At 43.3% G+C, this 12,687-nt stretch overlaps 1 protein-coding gene across 3 annotated transcripts in view; it reads left to right on the plus strand.

Moving 5' to 3' along the window:
- Positions 1-12,687, plus strand: part of MPRIP (myosin phosphatase Rho interacting protein) — a 209,017-nt gene that overhangs the window by 151,643 nt on the left and 44,687 nt on the right. For all 3 annotated transcript variants that reach the window (XM_060260931.1, XM_060260932.1, XM_060260933.1), the window contains exons 10-13: positions 9,309-9,365; positions 9,986-10,054; positions 10,275-10,364; positions 12,098-12,207. In XM_060260931.1, the coding sequence (XP_060116914.1) occupies positions 9,309-9,365; positions 9,986-10,054; positions 10,275-10,364; positions 12,098-12,207 (326 nt within the window). The remainder of the gene's footprint in view (positions 1-9,308; positions 9,366-9,985; positions 10,055-10,274; positions 10,365-12,097; positions 12,208-12,687) is intronic.

A 12,687-nucleotide genomic window follows, 5' to 3' on the forward strand; every position in this document is an offset into this window, starting at 1 on the left:
AATCTTCTGGCCTAAGTGAATGGTTTAAATGTTTGAAGAGTAGTAGAACAATTTAACTGAACTTAATACTTTTTAAATTGTTGGATTCATCTGTTTTATCTCTGGTTGGGTATTCTTTCTTGCTTTGTGTTCTCTATTGAACTTCCCCACTGTCTTTTTCAAGGCACCTGGAAACTTTAAGCTGCCAATTGAATTTAAGAACTTAAGAATTTAAGAATTATTGGTGAATTGATGGTTATTGAATGGTGATTGGATTTAGCACTGTTTAGTAGTAATTTTGTAGACTTAGTATTCTGAGTAGATTCTTGGGAGGCTCAACCACCATGACAGAAACAAAGATTAAAAAATTTCTGCAAGGTACCCCCCCGGCTGGAGGAGTAAGAGCAGGCCCAACAGGGTCAGCAGGCTCAGCACCGGTTCAGCAAGATGCCTTGGAAAAACTACAAAATATGGTTTCTGCGGGTTTCAAGCAGAATCAAGAAGCCCTAGAGGGGCTGAAAACTGATTTGATGTATCAGGTTAAAAAAACTAATGAACAATTGGCAGAATTTCAAAAACAACTATTGGCCAATACTCAGCAAGTTCATGGACTAACAGCCAAAGTCGACAGAATGGAAGAGCGTGATAGACAGACCGGCACGTTAGTCAGGGAACATCAAACAGAAATTATGGAGCTGGAGGACCGCGTGATGCGATTAGAAATGGAAAAGGCGGCAACGATCCTGCGTTTCCAAAATCTGCCTGAAGAGAAGGAGGAGGACTTAATCTATAAAATTATGGATATCCTAAGAGTTGGTGATGAAGAATTACTGGAGGATGGCCCAAAAGACATCCTCTGGGCCAAAAGAGTGTCTTCAACTTACACAAGGAAATACAAACTTCCTAGGGAGGTGCAAGTCAAGTTTGCACGCCCAGAAATTACGGAGAGGATTTTACGGAAAGCTAGAGAATGTGAATTCAATTGGAAAGAAACCAAGATTAAAATTCTGAAAGAAATACCTTGGAGTGTGAGACAGCGGAGATTTAAATTTAAGAAACTATCTACTTGGCTAATTCAACATGAAATTCAATTCAGATGGCTGATCCCACAAGGTTTGTTTTTCACATTCCAAGCCAAAAGATTTAATATTACCACAGAGGCAAAGATGGAAGAATTCTGGAATGAACATGTGAAACCTAACGGATCTGATTCAGGAGAAGAACAGGAGCAAGAAGACTCCCCAAAACCTCTTGAGGGGGCGATTCCGAAAAAGAAGCACGAAAAGATCAAGACTAGACTTCAGAGCAGGAAAGACTTAGCCAATATACCGGATAGTAAGGATCTTCCAAAATGAATTCCAAACTGGGTACCAAAATACTTTCTCTGAACATAAACGGCTTAAATGAACCTGGCAAAAGAAGGAAGACATTCCAACAGTTGAGAAAATCGGATGCTCAAATTATTTGTCTGCAAGAAACTCATATTAGATATGATAATCGGAAGTACCTAGAAAATAAGAAATTAGGAATTTTATATTCCTCATGTGATCCATCCAAAAAGAAGAAAGGAGTCGCGATTTATGTTTCCCAACATATCAAGTCAAATTGCCTATACTCGGATGACCAAGGAAGAATTATCATAGTAGAAATTGAATTGAACGGACTTAAAATAATACTAGGGAACATCTACGCCCCCAATGACAACCAAGAAAAATTTTACCAAGCCTTGTATCTTAAACTGAGCGAATTCAATTCTGATAGGTACTGTATTGTGGGAGATTATAACGCAGTATTTGATATAAAAATGGATAAGAAATACGATGATCCTCAGAAGAGAAAGAAAAACCGTAATACAGTGCCGAATTCCTTTTTGCAAATGGTTGAGGAACTTAATTTGGTGGATGCGTGGAGAACAAAAAATCCGGTTACCACAGACTTTACGTTTTATTCTCACGCACATAAAACCTGGTCAAGAATTGATATGTTTTGGATATCTTTAAATATGATTCTCTCGGTCAGTCAGGCTGATATTCTCCCACAATCATATGCAGACCATAACCCAATTACGTTAATTCTGGAGCAGCAATCAAGAAATCCTCGATGGACTTTAAATTTGCAAATCTTAAGAGAAACACAATTTGTAGAATCAGCTAAAGAAGAAATTCAAGAATTCTTCAAGATTAATGTGGAAAAAGATACCAAAGTCCCAGTTATTTGGGATGCATTTAAGGCTTTCTTTAGAGGTGTCGCTATTAGATATACAGCGAGGAGGAATAGAGAACGTAAGAAAGCGTACAATGATCTCATAATGAAACTGCAACATCTTGAGAAGCAACAGAAAGCGAGAAATCCAAAGGAGGTGAAGGCCAAAATTAGTTTCATTCAACACAAGATTAATATTTTATTAGCAGAAGAAATCGAAAAAAAATTAAAATGGACAAGACAAAACCACTTTGAAAATGCAAACAAAGTGAGTAGATGGCTGGCATACAAATTAAGGAAAGAAAAGGAGAAAAAGATCATTAAAATGCTGAAAAGTGAAACCAATGAGGACTTATTTCAAAACTCTCAAATGGGAATCGTTATCCGAAATTTTTATAAGAACCTTTATAAGAAACAAAAAATTGAACAGTTAAATCAAGAAGATTACATAAAGAGAGTGGAGGTACAAAAACTAACTAAAGAACAACAAGTAAGTTTGGACAGTCCCATCTCAATACAAGAAATTGTGCAGGTAATTAAAACTCAAAAAAGTAATAAGACCCCAGGTCCGGATGGTTTACCGATTGAATTTTTTAGAACATTTGAAGATTTATTATTGCTACCTTTTAAGAGAGTTATTGAGGAGGCTTATAATACAGGGGTGATCCCGGATTCTTGGAAAGAAGCTTTAATTACACTTATTCATAAAGATGGCACTGATCCAGTAGAAGTCAAAAATTATAGGCCAATTTCACTTTTGAATAGCGACTACAAGATTTTTGCAGCGATACTCGCAAATAGATTGAAGAAAGTAATTCCAAGCCTGATTCATGAAGACCAAACTGGTTTTGTCCCAGGAAGATTAATGAATCAGAATGTGAGACTTTTGTTGAATGTAATTGAATATTATAAGGAACATCCGGATAAAGAATTTGCGGCAATTTTTGTTGATGCAGAAAAAGCCTTTGACAATGTTAATTGGAATTTTATTAAAGCTATATTGTCTGCAACTGGATGTGGTGAAAGGTACATCAGAATGGTGGAAGCGGTGTACTCAAAACAAATAGCAAAAGTGAGTTTTAATGGAGTAATGACAGACTCAATAGAAATTGAACAAGGTACAAGACAAGGCTGTCCTCTCTCTCCTTTACTTTTTATCTTAACGTTGGAACCGTTGATTAAGAAGATTAGAGAGGATACCCGAATTCAAGGTACAAGAATACACAGTATAGAGTTGAAGACTTTGGCATTTGCGGACGACCTCGTATTCATTTTGGAACAACCTGTTTCTTCGATACCTCTTTTGAAACAACAAATAAGAGAATTTGGCGAAGTCTCTGGCTTTAAGTTGAACGCTGCAAAGACTAAAATTCTATCCAAGAATATGACTGAGGACCAGATCCGGTTACTTGAGGAACTGTCAGGATTCAAACATGAGAAAAAAATTAAGTATTTGGGAATTCATCTTACAAATGATCTAAGGACTTTGTATAGAGACAATTATGAAAAAATATTAAAATCGATTCGTCATGACTTAACCAATTGGAAAGATCTTCAGATTTCACTTTTGGGCAGAATTGCAACAATCAAGATGAATATCCTCCCGAGAGTCCTGTTCTTGTTTCAGACAATACCAATTATGATACCCAAAATTTTTTTTCAACAACTTAATACCATGTCTAAGACTTTTATCTGGCAGGGCAAGAAGGCTAGAATTAAACTGAAAGTTTTACAAGACAGTAAGTTAAGAGGCGGCCTAGCTCTCCCAGATTGGAACCTATACTATAAAGCATGTGGCATGGCGTGGCTAAGAGATTGGTGTAAACTGGACAATAAGAGACTGTTGATCATTGAAGGCGCTGGCCTGGGTGAAGGGTGGCACAACTATATGTGGTACCATGCTCCTGCAAAAACGGGTCATTTCCTTAGGCATGAAATAAGAAGATCCTTGTACAAGATTTGGAGTGATATCAAGCTACAATATTTCTATACTCCCAAGTGGATATCTCCGATTGAAGCTTTGACTCACCCCAATCTGTATAACTGGGACAGCCCACAGGACTATGCATATTTATTGAATGATAAAAACGAACTGATTGAAGAAGAGATTGGCAAGTTAAGTTGGTGGCTTCAGTGTCAACTAAGATCAAGATTTCGGGCTGATAAAGAAAAAGGTTTTGTGAACACACAAATTGAGTTAGATTTGATTATAGAATCTAAGCAGAAAATGATCTCCAAGGTGTATGATTGGCTGCTACAAATTAAGATGAGTGACGAAGTGGTGAAGGAGACATGGATCCGTTGGCTCCAAGACTTTGGCTATAACATAGATTTAGAGGAATGGGAGAGATTATGGAAACAGAATTTAAAGCTGATAAGACCAGCAGATCTTAAAGAAAATTTATATAAAATGGTTTACAGGTGGTATCTTACACCTAATAGATTGGCAAAAATCTACCCCACATATTCAAACAAGTGCTGGAAATGTCGAGAAGTTAAAGGCTCTTTATTCCACATATGGTGGCAATGCAAATCAGCTAGAAAGTATTGGGTGCAAATTAACATCTGGACTCAAAAAATTTTAGAAACACAAATTACCCATGTGCCGGAACTATATCTCTTGAACATTTGCAGGCAGAAAGTGCCGGTAACAAAGTTGAAATTGCTAATGTATATAATTACAATTGCCAGAATACTATATGCCAAGTATTGGAAAGGTGAGAAAACCCCGAACAGAGAAGAGTTTATAAATAAACTATTAGAAACCGCTGAGGCCGACCTAATGTCCACAAGATTAAGAAATGGAAATGTGCAGAAGTGTCAGGAGGAATGGGATCCTGTGTACAAATGGGCTAAAAGTAAAGGATTTGACACGGAGTAACTATATTAAAACATGCCATAAATACTATCTAAGGAAAAGGTTAATGTTTAGTTTTAAACTACCTTATGTAAAGTACAGCTGAAATAATTGTGAAATTATAATTAGAAAACTTGTTCTTATTTTATCGAAACCTCTCCTCCCCCCCAGTGTGCTTGGTTGGGTAAGGGGGAATGGATGCTTGTATTTTGTCTATGGCCTAGCTTTTCATTAGGCTATGTACTATTTGTATGTGTTGCTTGTTGGTGTATATTTGTTCTTTTTCTTTCTCTTGTCTATGTATTGTTCTTTTCTATCTCAATAAAATGTAAAATTCTTAAAAAAAAAAAATAAATAAAGTTCTGCGCGAGCGGTGTGGCCGTTGCATAGATAAGTTTGCTTCCTGAGCTGAAACAAAAATTTGTGAGCCGGAGGCTAAAGAACTGTGAGCCAACGCACAATAACTCAGCTCAGAGGGAACACTGGGTGTGGGTGTCTAACCCTTCTTCAAAAAAAGAAATATGCCTTCCCCCTTTCCATGCTTATATACTCCTCTGTATAATTCTGGACTGTTTCACTTTAAATCCGCCACCTTTCTGAGTACCATTTTCTTCCAAAAATGCATTCCAAACTTGAAGCTCTTGGCCTGCAAAAGGTTCATAGGAGGTGGCTAAGCTCTGGGCTAAGCAAAGGGTGGCAACTGTTCTGCAAGGCATAGGTGGGGGACCCTAAGTGGCCGGCACAGCCTTGCTGGATTGGAGGAGGGCAACAAGGTTGCACATGGAAGGAACTGTGTTCTTTAGTGCAGCTGCGTGCTGAGAATTGCATGGACCAGCCAAAGAACTCTCGAGAGCATGTCAGGCTCCCCTGTTCCATTGGGAAGAGCTGTTTTCCTGCCCATTCTTGCACCAAGGCAAAAGGGAGGGGCTGTGGCTCAATGGTAGAGCATCTGCTTGGCATGCAGAAGGTCGCAGGTTCAATCCCCGGCATCTCCAGTTAAAAGCGTCAGATTCTGTGCAGCACTCAGCGATTTTATATCTTCGATGCAAATCAAATTAGGCTTTATTTATGAACAGCATGCTTGTACACAGCAAAGATGGACTTTGCTGAACTGAGTGGTGTTGGTCAATTCACAGATTTCTAGGTTACAACAAACTGTTAATTGCGCAGTGCTTCAGGCATGCAAATTCTGGCGGGCTTAGCATTCAAAGACAGGCACCTTAGCCATCCCCAACCCAGACACACACACACAGTTCCCAGTCTTTTCCCAAAGCAAAAGCTGAAAGCTCCAGCTAGTGAGATAAGAGGTGGCCTTCAGATCTTTCAGAGGAATGCATGTTGCCAGATGAGGTCAGAATGGTTTATACACGGTTACAAAAGTGCAAAAAAAAAAAAAGACTTTTTTGTAGCAGGGGCTCCTTTGCATATTAGGCCACACACCCCTGATGTAGCCAATCCCCCTGGAGCTTACAGGGCTCTTCTTGCAGGGCCTACTCTAAGCTCCAGGAGGACTGGCTATATCAGGGGTGTGTGGCCTAGTATGCAAAGGAGTTCCTGCTATTAAAAAAAAAGCCCTGGTGCAAAGCAAGTACAGGCATTCTGATAGAACTAGGGTTGCCAAGTCCAATTCAAGAAATATCTGGGGACTTTGGGGGTGGAGCCAGGAGACTTTGGGGGTGGAGCCAAGAGACATTGGAGGTGGAGCCAAGATCAAGGCTGTGACAAGCATAATTCAACTCCAAAGGGAGTTCTGGCCATCACATTTAAAGGGATGGCACACCTTTTCAATTCCTTCCTTCCATAGGAAATAATGGATAGGGGCACCTTCTTTTGGGGCTCATAGAATTGGACCCCCTGGTCCAATCTTTTTGAAACTTGGGGGGTATTTTGGGGAGAGGCACTAGATGCTATACTGAAAATTTGGTGCCTCTACCCCAAAAAACAGCCCGCAGAGCCCCAGATACCCGTGGATCAATTCTCCATGATTTTCTATGGGAATAAATCTCCATAGGGAATAATAGAGTTCCCAGCAGACATTTCCCTCCCCCCCCCCTTTCTGACGACCCTGAAGCGGGGGGAGGGTCTCCAAACCGGGGGATCCCCTGCCCCCACCTGGGGATTGGCAACCCTAGATAGAACGAATAAAAAGCACGATGCCAATATGGCAAGATGCAGTTCTTGATGAAAAGGACCTGGAAGCAGGTGGTGGGAAAGACTTCCGCTAGAGACCCTGGAGAGCAATAGCCAGTCTGAGTAGACCAGACTGACCTTGACGGTCTGCTTCATTTGTGAGCATTTCCTGGCGCTTAGACCGAAGTAGATGGGCCCTCTCTGTCAGATCTGTCGATTCCCAACTCACAACCTGCCCTAAACTTAGGCCCCGGAACGGTCCAGTTCCTTGGAACAGCAGGCCCAGCCAGATGCCGAGAACCTCTGCCGCTCCCCACCCTCCACGCCCGGAGTGTATTTTGAGTCCTCGTAAATGGGAGCTTGAATCCAATCGCCCCACGTGACTGACAGTTGGAGTTTATAAATAAGAGTCGGGGGAATGAGTTGAGAGCAGAAAAAAGGGGTTTGCATGTTAATAGATGAGCAGGACATTGCATGGAGAAGGTAAGCCCAGATATATAAGAATATATTTTGGGACTTCTGACTTCAGGTAGCGAAGGGCGGGGTATAAATCCAACTCCTCCTCCTTCCAGTTTTTGAGCGGGGGGATCCTCCCACCATCCAGCACCGTGGGTTTCAATGGAATGTCATCTCTGTGGACAGAGTTGCCAGGACCTCCGTTTCTGCTGCACCCCCAGATTGCAGTCGGTGACTCTTTTGCCGTTCGTTTCCACATTGAATTACCAATATTGAATCCTGGTTCAGCTACTTGCTGCTGAAATCCCTGCCCTGGTAACTTTAGCTATCCTTTCAGAGACTTCAGGAGACTGTTGGTTGCTGCGTTTTTTTTTTTTTTCAAGAAAAGGGAAATGACAGCTCATGCCAGTGGGCAGGGGGCATTTCATAGCAGGAGCTCCTTTGCATATTAGGCCACACGCCCCTGATGTAGCCAGTCCTCTAAGAGCTTACAGGGCTCTTTTTTTTGTAAGCTCTTGGAGGATTGGCTACATCAGGGGTGTATGTCCTAATATGCAAAGGAGCCCCTGCTAGAATTCCAAGCTCTTGGAGGATTGGCTACATCAGGGGTGTGTGGCCTAATATGCAAAGGAGCCCCTGCTAGAATTCCAAGCTCTTGGAGGATTGGCTACATCAGGGGTGTGTGGCCTAATATGCAAAGGAGCCCCTGCTAGAATTCCAAGCTCTTAGAGGATTGGCTACATCAGGGGGCTGTGGCCTAATATGCAAAGGAGCCCCTGCTAGAATTCCAAGCTCTTGGAGGATTGGCTACATCAGGGGTGTGTGGCCTAATATGCAAAGGAGCCCCTGCTAGAATTCCAAGCTCTTAGAGGATTGGCTACATCAGGGGGCTGTGGCCTAATATGCAAAGGAGCCCCTGCTAGAATTCCAAGCTCTTGGAGGACTGGCTACATCAGGGGTGTGTGGCCTAATATGCAAAGGAGCCCCTGCTAGAATTCCAAGCTCTTGGAGGATTGGCTACATCAGGGGTGTGTGGCCTAATATGCAAAAGAGCCCCTGCTAGAATTCCAAGCTCTTGGAGGATTGGCTACATCAGTGGGGTGTGGCCTAATATGCAGAGGAACTCCTGCTACGAAATGCCCCCTGACAGTGGGCATGACAAGTGAAACTGGTGACCAATCCACATGAAGCAAATATCCAACACCCCCCCCCCCAAAAAAAAACTTCAAAAAACTATGTCCCAGCTGTTTTGATGGCAGTGATATTTTCCCTTGTGGAAGGTTTTTGTTTTAAAAATCAGTACGGCTCGAAATAACGTCAGCAATGGAAGCAGTGTGGCCAGATCCCTTTTTCTGGTTCCATTCAAACATTTCCCTCCTTGATCTGTGGGGTACAGGGGAACACAATTCTGCCCCAGATCAAGGAAAAGAGCTGAGGTCATCTTCAGACCCTGTAGGATGTAGACAGGTAAAGAGCTGATAGAGGTTGGGGAAGATCTGGGTTCTAATTCCCACTTGGTCCATGCTTCTTTCCGGGGGGCCTTGGGCCAGGCATTGTTGTCTCTTTGGCGGAAACATGCTGTTAAAAATGTGTGAATTGATACACTGGGGCTCATGGGAAAGAACCCCGTCTGGGTTAAGGAGTCAACAGTCTTTTCTCTTTTTTTTTTAAATTTGTTTTCCAGCCCGACTTGCTGAACTTCAAAAAAGGATGGCTGACCAAACAGTACAAAGACGGGCAGGTAAATGTCAGGTGAAATTGTTCCTAAGTTGCTTAAAAGAGAAAATGGGCATTATGAGATTTCCCAGGTAACTGTGGGTAGTGTGACCTGTGTTCTTACCGCATGGTTTATGGGTGTGCTCCTGTTTCATGCGAAGCTGTCCGTCTCCTAGTCAAGACATCGAGATCCCCAGGCTTTTTGAGCCTGCCGGTGCCTTTGGAATTTTGACTATGGTGTGCTAGGCGCTGTTGCAAAATGGCTGCCAGAGGAGGCGGGGCCATTTTTGAAAAATTCGCTGAACGATGTGGGGAGGGGTGACTGTGGGGAGGGGGGGGGCCAAATGTGGGGAGGGGTGACTGAATTTTTCAAAATGTTTTCAAAACGGCTGCTGCAGTTTACCTTCAGCCACACGAGGAAGATCCTTTATGCTGTGGTAGCAGCTGCTGCCGAAGCAGCGTTCTTAGAAATCTCCACAGCCAATCGGACCTCCTGTGACCAGTCAGAAACCTTGCTGGGCAGCAAAAGCCCCACCCACTTTCTAAAAACACTTACTAGGTGGCCACCTACCCCCAATAATGCAGGTACCTCACATATCAGAAAGCACCAGTTCGCAAACCTGTCTGTCTTGTTTATTTCCACAGTGGAAAAAACACTGGTTTGTGCTGACGGATCAAAGCCTGCGATACTACCGAGACTCAGTGGCAGAGGAGGTAGGTGACAGTTGGTACATCTGACTTCACTTCTGTTTGTCCTGCATATGAGAATCCATTCTGGGTTCTGCCCCGTTGGCAGTTAAACCCTTTAGAATCCTGATTCTTCGTTCAGTCTTTTGTGCGGCTTACTAAAGACCTGGGGAAGTTCCTGGAGTTGTCCTGGCTGCTCTTAAACATTTTTTTCCCCCCTCCTTGTGTGGTATTCCCTGCTCCCCAGGCGGCCGATCTGGATGGGGAAATCGACTTGTCAACGTGCTTCGATGTGACAGAATATCCAGTCCAGAGGAACTATGGCTTCCAGATCCATGTAAGAGAAACTAGGGGAGTGGAACGGACAGTGCTATGGAAATGAAGAGGGCTGCAAATGTGGGGAGGGATGACTGAATCTTGGCAAACTGGCGGTGGGGGGAGGGTTCCTATCCCTTTATACCTTTTTGAGCCTGTGAGCACCTTTGGTATTCTGACCAATATTCTCTCTGTGGAGTCTTATGAGCAAAAATTCTACTTTGTGAGCTACTGGCATTAAAGTTGTGAGCGAATGATTTGACCACTGCATAAATTAGTTTGTTCCAAGGCCATCCTTCCTGAGCTAAGATGAAAATGTGTGAGCTGGAGGTTAAAAAACTTCTTCACACAAAGGGTGATTAACATGTGGAATTCACTGCCACAGGAGGTGGTGGCAGCTACAAGCATAGCCAGCTTCAAGAGGGGGTTAGATAAAAATATGGAGCAGAGGTCCATCAGTGGCTATTAGCCACAGTGTGTGTGTATATAAATTTTGGCCACTGTGTAACAGAGTGTTGGACTGGATGGGCCCTTGGCCTGATCCAACAGGGCTTCTCTTATGTTCTTCTGTGACACGGAGTGTTGGACTGGAGGGGCCATTGGCCTGATCCAACATGGCTTCTCTTATGTTCTTCTGTGACACAGAGTGTTGGACTGGATGGGCCCTTGGCCTGATCCAACAGGGCTTCTCTTATGTTCTTCTGTGATAGAGTGTTGGACTGGATGGGCCCTTGGCCTGACCCAACATGGCTTCTCTTATGTTCTTATGTGACACAGAGTGTTGGACTGGATGGGCCATTGGCCTGATCCAACAGGGCTTCTCTTATGTTCTTATGTGACACAGAGTGTTGGGCTGGATGGGCCATTGGCCTGATTCAACATGGCTTCTCATATGTTCTTATGTGACACAGAGTGTTGGGCTGGAGGGGCCACTGGCCTGATCCAACAGGGCTTCTCTTATGTTCTTCTGTGACACGGAGTGTTGGACCGGATGGGCCACTGGCCTGATCCAACATGGCTTCTCTTATGTTCTTAACTGCAAGCTAGCCCACACTAACTCAGCTTAGAGGGAACATTGATTCTGACACAGGGTGGAGAAGTACAGCCACAAAATGGCTGCTGTGGTAGGTGGCACCAACCCCCCCCCCCCATATGCGGGGGAAGCCCAAGTGCAGGGGGAAGTGAAGTGATTTTTTTTTTTAACAAATATGCTGGGAGAATAGTGAGAGAGAATAAAGCCAACTCTGATGGCAGTTTCTACCAAAGCTCAGTTACGTCAATCTGTACAGCCAATCAGAGCTCCACTGGTCAGTCAGGATATAGAGACATTACCAGTCTACATTTGCTTTCTGTAAACACCTGGTGAGTACCAGGCCCCAAGGGCACTGAATGGGTCCTTTTCTTTATATTCTGGATAAATCAGAGCAACCTAAATTGATTTTCAGAGTTTTTCACCTTTGGAATGGCGGTATCTAACTTAAAAAAAAACAAAAACCTTTTTTTTAGAAGGGGGGCAGGGCTTTTTTGTAGCAGGAACTCCTTTGCATATTTGGCCACGCCCCCTCATGTAGCCACTCCTCCAAGAGCTTACGGTAGGTCCTGTAAGAAGAGCCCTGTAAGCTCTTGAAGGATTGGCTACGTAAGACAGGTGTTGAAATACCTGCTTTTCTGAAAATAACAAGGAAGTCAGCTCCCAGAGACCAGGAGCCCGGCATCCTCTCTGCCCCTGACTTTTCTTCTTTTCTGTTCACGCAGACTAAAGAAGGAGAGTTCACCCTCTCTGCCATGACTTCTGGGATTCGCCGGAACTGGATCCAGACGATTATGAAGCACGTGCGCCCCACCACTGCCCCGGATGTGACCAAGTAAGAGATGGGGGAGAGTGACATTGCAGGAGGGGTCCCCCTCCTACCTGGACTGCGGTCCAAGACTCTTTTCCAATCTGGTTCATTTCCAGACTGCATCTCATTTCTCCCCCTCCACCCTCTCCGAGCCTAGCTCAGATTAGATTTTTATTTTCGTCAGGGATACACGGCAGTTGGCTCGAAATCATGGAGGTTAACGAAAGAGAAATCGTTCAGCGGATTTTTCAAAATGTTTCGACTTCATATTATACAGACTTGGGGGGGGGGGGGGGGACCAGCGGTTTTGAAAGAGAGAATCCCCACTTGAAACAGTTAAAGCAGAAGGATATATCAGAAGTCAAAAAAGGAGGGGAGGCATCCAAAAATAGTATTACAGGAGAAAAGAAAATTATTCCAGTGCAAGGAAAATCATGAGCCCCAGTGATAAGTTGTCTGAGTTTCAACAAAGTCTTCTTGAGGAACACTGCAAAGAGAGCTTTT

Source organism: Heteronotia binoei, chromosome 20, assembly GCF_032191835.1.
Source record: "Heteronotia binoei isolate CCM8104 ecotype False Entrance Well chromosome 20, APGP_CSIRO_Hbin_v1, whole genome shotgun sequence".
NCBI classification, from domain to species: domain Eukaryota; kingdom Metazoa; phylum Chordata; class Lepidosauria; order Squamata; family Gekkonidae; genus Heteronotia; species Heteronotia binoei.